The sequence below is a fragment of the Carex rostrata genome, chromosome 32 (genome assembly GCF_964058835.1).
Source record: "Carex rostrata chromosome 32, lpCarRost1.2, whole genome shotgun sequence".
NCBI classification, from domain to species: domain Eukaryota; kingdom Viridiplantae; phylum Streptophyta; class Magnoliopsida; order Poales; family Cyperaceae; genus Carex; species Carex rostrata.
This window is the reverse complement of record NC_135949.1, coordinates 1,355,437-1,362,220: the sequence shown is the minus strand read 5'-3', so window position 1 is coordinate 1,362,220 and position 6,784 is coordinate 1,355,437. Positions and strand designations below refer to the sequence as shown.

The 6,784-nt window shown below is 35.4% G+C and overlaps 1 protein-coding gene across 1 annotated transcript; it reads right to left on the bottom strand.

Annotated features, from left to right (window-relative positions):
- Positions 1 to 2,148: 2,148 nt before the first annotated feature.
- LOC144547926 (uncharacterized) lies at positions 2,149 to 4,045 on the bottom strand. The gene is made up of 2 exons (XM_078296614.1): positions 3,459 to 4,045; positions 2,149 to 3,244 (listed from the first exon to the last, which is right to left on the bottom strand). Exons 1-2 carry the CDS (start codon positions 3,970 to 3,972, stop codon positions 2,370 to 2,372), a joined length of 1,389 nt encoding a protein of 462 aa, XP_078152740.1. The 5' UTR covers positions 3,973 to 4,045; the 3' UTR covers positions 2,149 to 2,369.
- Positions 4,046 to 6,784: the final 2,739 nt, after the last annotated feature.

Below are 6,784 nucleotides of genomic sequence, written 5' to 3'. Positions count from 1 at the left end.
ATTTTTTTTTGTTTATTTTGCAAATACTATTGTTGTTTTGGTTAAATTTCTTATACTTCAATTATAATTTTTTATGTTATATGGAAAATTTTGGATGGCACAGTGATTTGCCTAGTTATTTTTAGAAAATATATTTTATATAACATGTTTATAAATAAGCCAAGTGTTTTTCTATTGTACCCAAATTAAACTAAGCATGAAAAATGAAGGTTTAAAATTTGCATTCTAGATTTTACTGATCAAGTCCATGACTGTGTTTGTGTCAACATTATTAAAATTTACAAGTGTCATATAATTTAAATATTTTTATCAATATTCACTTTCAACTATTGGAAGTTTTTGAGTAATGTGTATTATTTAGTCATGTATTTGAATAGATCAGCTAAATTCCGGTCACCACAATACATTTAAACAACAGCCATTGCCATTGAAAAGTAAAATCCAATAATTTAGATACAGATCAACTATTTTGTGCTAAATTTGCACCAATATGATTTTACAATTGCCGATTTCACACAATCTGTAAGTAGAAGATGAACTGCGTAACAGATAATGTGTATGAAAAATATAATTTTCATTCTTGCATGATCTTCTAAATACTGACAACTTGAAACTACTAGATAAATACAAATAACTGATCAAATTTATATATTCAACAAAAATAGTACAAAGTTGCAAATGAAAAAGAATGGAGATTTTGAGCTGAATTTTTGTTGGTGCAGAAAAAAGAATGAGAAAAGACTTGAGTATAGAATAATAAAAATATAAAAATCAGAGTTTTCAAATATAATTCAACAGAATTCCCAACATAAATCTTTCTCTCTTACACATCTCAAAGTAAATTACACAATTACCCAAAGAATGGTATGAATTAAGAAATTAAGAAAATTAAAACAAAATCATTTTCAGCCGAAACAACTTTAGCATATTTTGTTTGCCTTACAGTAGCCAAAATTGTTTTATGTTTCTCTTCTTGAATTATTTGCTTCCATTCGATCTGAAGGATTACTTAATCAATGAAAGTGTAATCTGATCAATTCTGAATTAAATTGTATATATTTTTATATTTTCCTAAAACCAATTAATCAATCCTGAAATATCAATTGCTCAGCCATAGCAATATACTGTTGTCTCTCTTCATATAAAGTGTTAATAACTAACAAGAACTCCAATTGTCCTTTTAATTGAACCCACTGACTTGACTGCAACTCTGCAAATTCCAAATCGTATCAAATTAATTTTACAAGTAGACAATTTTTATTTTCCTTTATAATTTTCTTAAAAACCCACAATAGTTTTACACGAGGGTTTTTGGCATAAGAAAGTTCACATTTCAAAATTTGATTTGATTTAAAAATTAATTATCTGGTGTGCTTTATTTATTAGATTTTTAGAAGTAGCATATTGCTGTCTGTTATTGTTTGATCATCAAACATATTTAGAAAATAGTGTTTTGGTCAATTAGGAGTAATTATTTTGATCATCACGATATTTTCATGTTGATTCGTTTTGGATTGCAGCGATGGTTGACAAAGATAGGAAAACATCATTTTGCATGTTATCTACAATTGTTTACTTCCCGTCCAATTTAGAGTCAAAATTAATTTTGTCTATTTGAAATAAAAAAAAAAAATTCATTTTGAAATTCGTACTATATTAACACAGACGACTTAGATCATATTCTATACGGTCCGGTATTGCACTGAATCCCAATTCGCAATTTGTACACCTTGTATGGAATGCTACAGACTACAGGTTAAACCAGCTGATTACACGAGTCATGTCCAGTACAGAACTACAGATCAACACCAGTCCCAGTTTGTAACAGCCTTTCAAGGCCATTATAGGAATTCCATTTCAATAAAAACTACATTTAGTGACACAGCATTCCAGTCATTACCCCATCGCGGGTGCCCCTACGAAGAGCAACACCGTCAAATTTTAGTTTTCTCTCGAAATATCATAGCACTAGATAGCTTAAAATTGTCACTGCAGCTATACCAAGTATAATTAAGTACAAATGCCTCATGCAGAATTCTGTAGCAGTTTCCAATTGGAACCAATAAATCATACGCTACAAATGTTACAAGTGCTTTATTATAAAAAAAAAAAAAAAAAAAAACAAAGCTAGTTGATACAACAAGGGAATACATAATACATAACACACAACATGAAATATATATGACCTTCCAAACAACAGCAATCTGCTATGATTATTAAAATCTAGCTTTATCAAATACAACAACCATAATACACGACACATACAAATAAACATGCATTATTACATCTAATACAACAGATGTTTTAGATTGAGAAGTACAATGAACATACCATATGTAAGTTTCATGTTGATCTGGTTGCTGCTCTTTCTAGAAATACTGCTCAACCACCATTTCTTGCATTGACAAGCTATTACCAAAATTCACACTACAACCACTTGGAAACCACTCGGAGACATCTGAGCATGACCTAAGATCAACGTACTCCATATCTTTGCAAAACTTTGATATAATGCGAACCCCCGATTCAGTAAAACCCACATGGGTTGCCTTCATGACCCTCAATTTTGAATCAAACTGATTCTCAGTCAGAGTCCAAAATGTTTCATCAGTTACCTTATCACAAGATCCAATATCAAGAGCTACAAGGTTCTCACAGTTAGATATCACTGACTTCAAAGAAAGGTCAGTTAACTTCTCACAGCCATCAAGCCTCAAGCTCCTTAAATTTTTACCACAACTATATACAATGGCATTCAACGATTGGTCAGTAATATCACAACAGCCACCGAGTACTAGGATTTCTAGATTAGGACACGACTTGGCCACAGCAAAAGCAGTTACATCAGTAACATTAAAGCAGTCCAATAACTTAATTGACAACAAAGACTCACCAGAGGAGCTTATAATTTTGCCAATCCCTAAGTCACTAACAATGGTACACTTGCTTAAATCTATAGTTTTAATACGGCGGGCTCCCTCCGACAGGTGGCAGAGGCCTGAGTCAGTTATTTTGGGGCAAGATGCAAGGCCTAGTTCTTCTAGCTTTGAACAGTTTGAGAGAGTTCGTAATAGAGAATCTGTAACTAATCTGCAACGAGTAAGGTGAAGCCTTTTCAAATTAAGGCAACCTGATACAACTGCCGTGAAGCCCTTGTCAGTTAAATTTCTACAATGAGACACGTCAAGGGATTCAAGCAAAGGGAAGCTGACGCCTATTGCATCCAATCTGGTATCTGAGATGGCTACAAAAGCAAAGACAAAATTACAAATTAGGGGCAAATCTTTTATTCTTCTAAACACCAACACTTAAATTAATATATAAATGACCATCTGACAGATCAATGTAAGAGTCGATAAATCCCACTGTCAAACAGCTTTCAATCAAGCACAAGGTCACAAAACAAAGTCAAAGGGAGCAGATTAGTAATTTTCAACTGTGTCAGAGAAATTACTAACATCTACAATTCTTCAAATTGAGAACCCGCAACCCTGGAAGTGCGTAAACAATCAAATCTAGATCCGAATCCGTGAAGTCCCGATAGAAGGGTCTGGTAACTGACTGGGACAAATCAAGCTCGATGAGACCGGTAAAACGTGCGAGAAGGTGGCGGAGCCTGTCGGGTCCCGGAGGGGCGCAGAGGCGGCGCCGCTGTGCGCTTTGTACCTTACACCAGCGCTTGCACACGAGCCTGCAACACTCCTTCTCCCCCTGTAACTCGAGCTTGGATAGTATCATGAACAGCTCATCGTCTGAGAGGATGTCGTTGATGCACGGTGCCGATTCTGCCATTGATGAGATTCTTTTTTTTTTTTGAGGAAAAGCCCGTAGGTGAATCGTCGTATGAATTTGCATGATTGCTTCTACCTCGGCGTCTGCCTCCTCTGCTGGAATTAGCCCGTCCTCTGCTGGGATTGTGGCTGCCTCTTCTCGAATTATTTCTTCTTCTACCTCTGCCTCTTGGGTAGCCATTAGATTGGCCTCTTGATGACTCCCCCTTCACGTAAAATGCCTTGTCGTCGCCTTTATCTTCAGCCTTTGACATCCTTGCGCGTTGGTGAAGAATTGTAGTGGATTTTTTTTTAAATACAGAATTGTAGTGGATTAGCGGGCCAGCGGGGTGCTTTATACAGTGTTTCCTTGCGCGTTGGTTGTGGACAGTGATTTGCTCTCGGGTATCTCGGACCGGGCACGGGTAAACTCGTGACGGGTATGAGTATGAGACGGGTACTCAGGTACGACGGGCAGCAGGATTTTTGTCAGGGCGGGGCAATAATCGGATGCAAATAGCTTATCGGGTTCAAACCCAATAGCTTATCGGGTACAATTCAACATAACAAAAAAAATACCAATCAATATAATAAAAATCCTAAATTACTTAAAAAAATCAACAATTCAACATTTATAGGGAATTTGAAATCAACATTTTGGTTCAACTTGGCAGCCTCTGCCTTTGAATTCAAAAAATAAATAAATAAATAAAAACATTTTGGTTCAACTAATTGTCGTTATTTGGGATCAGCGCCTATTTGGGCTCTGCTAATTTGTTTCGCTCAGAGTTTATATGGGCTCCGTTCCGTCTACTAAAAATCCAGAATGGGCTACAGGGAGGCAATTTGAATTCCAGGGAGGGGCAGAGGTCCGAAAAGCAGATTTTTTAGCACTATTTTTGAAAATCCAGCGGGGGGCCGCTGACCCCCCCTGTGCTACAATAGATCCGCCCCTGACGACGGGTACAGGTAGATGGGTTTTTTTTCAAAAACTCTATTTTATTTGTTTCATACTCGTGCCCGTCTCGGGTTCTAGGGCCGGGTCCCTCGGGTACGGGCGCCGGGTACCTCGGGTAGGGGCGGTCCGGTTTTTTCGGTTTTTTTTTCTTTTTTTGTTTGTTTTTTTTCTTTTTTTTTCTTTTTTTTCCCTTTTTTTCTGTTTTTTTTTTGTACAGTGTCGTACGAATATTATTACGTGTTTATAATTCGACTTTTTAAATCTGAATAGTTCGATATGAAATAGTGTATAAGGATGGGCTATGGTGCATTGCAATGTATAACTTTCTTTGTACATTGAACTATAAATCACGTGATTCAAAGCTCAAATAACCGATCCAAACCGTTCATCTTGTTGTCCATATTAATATGTGTTTGGAGACCAAAGTTTACATTTTTTTAGAATTTTTTTACTATTGTTTTAGATTTATTGAAAATCGTTGTTTTCAGACAAATTTGGACCATAAAAAACAGTGATTTTCAATAAATCTAAAAAAATAGTAAAAAAATTCCAAAAAATATAAAATTTGGTCTCCAAACACATATTAATATGGACAACAAGATGAACGGTTTGGATCGGTTATTTGGACTTTGAATCACGTGATTTATAGTCCAAAGTACAAAGAAAGCTATACATTGCAATGCACCATAGCCCATCTCATAGTGTATATATATACATAAAATTAACAAGTCACATCTTTATAATTCCTAAATAAATAAAATTTGTAACTTATATATAAAAATTATTCGTGCGAAAATTTGTATATTTATTCGGCTAAGTACAAATCTATTTATTTATTTCTTTACATGAGTCATTTTATTTTATTTTCAAATTCTCATTCTAATTATATAGTTTCATAATTTATTTATATCTCAAAATTTATAGTTTACATTTTAAATTGATAATATATCTAAATGTTCATTTTAAATTGATAATATATTTTCTAAACGTTCATTTATTTTTAATAGGTTAAACAAAATATATAAAAAATTATTAAATCAATTACTTTAAAAATAAATATGAATTATTTTAAAATAATAGATTAAAAAATAAAAGTTACCCTCCTCCTTTATTCCGGGCTTGGGACCGGCTATGTAAAATAACATAGGCGGAGTTCTAACTTTTTTTTTTGTTAGTAATTCTTCTTTAAAATGAATAATTTAAAAACTAATTGAAATGTTTAGAAATTATAAGTTAAAAAATAACCATGAAGATTAAAAGAGGTTAGAAATTTATACCAGCACTACCTATCTAGTAGTTTAGATTCATATACCATTGTTCGCTCCTTTCGCACCGTCTGAATCCGAATTAGCCTCAGGCTGCTGCTCAGTGCCGCTTTCTTCAGTATCGACTCCATATGATGATGCTTGTTGATCTCGATGTTGCTTGCGCTCGTCAGCCTCAATCAAATCTTTCAAGCACACAAGTCTCTCAAAAACATGTGCACCCAACTCACTGTGTTTATCGGAGAGGATCATGTTCGTCGAACTAAAGCAACTTTCAGAAATGACGGTTGACACGGTACGGCAAATACGTCGCGGGCCATCATCGCTAGCATTGGATAGGACCTTTGATTCCTCTTCCACCACGCCATGATGTCAACGTCTTCATTTTCATTGAGCATCGACATATAGCTCAATAACTCGTTTGAGGTTGTGTGCGATTGACTCTCCAACTGGAAATCTGCTAATAATCCACCACTGCTAGTGCTCCTTGAAGTGGAACTATTAAAAAATAAAAAAAAATTAGTGGACAAATAATGTAGATATTATAAATAATAAAGATTAAAACACATGTATATTATATAGTGTTTGGATCAAACCCGCTGGGGGCTGCTCGCCCGTGCCTTGACCGTGCCCGCTGCCCGGGGTACCCGTGCTCGAGCTAAGGTATTCACAGGTAAATGGGTACACGGGTACAGGTATGAAACAGGCCGGATCCAATTTTTTGGGCAAAAACTCGCGTGTACCCGGACTGCCGTGAACCCGTGCCCGCCTGGACCGGACCGGACCGGGAA

What these genes read in the sequence shown, in the direction of transcription:
- LOC144547926 (XM_078296614.1), bottom strand. Translation starts at nt 3,972, where the DNA reads ATGGCTACCCAAGAGGCAGAGGTAGAAGAAGAAATAATTCGAGAAGAG. An exon ending in CAATTTGAAGAATTGTAGAT is followed by an intron (nt 3,245 to 3,458) that starts GTTAGTAATTTC and finishes TTGCTTTTGTAG; the next exon opens with CCATCTCAGATACCAGATTG.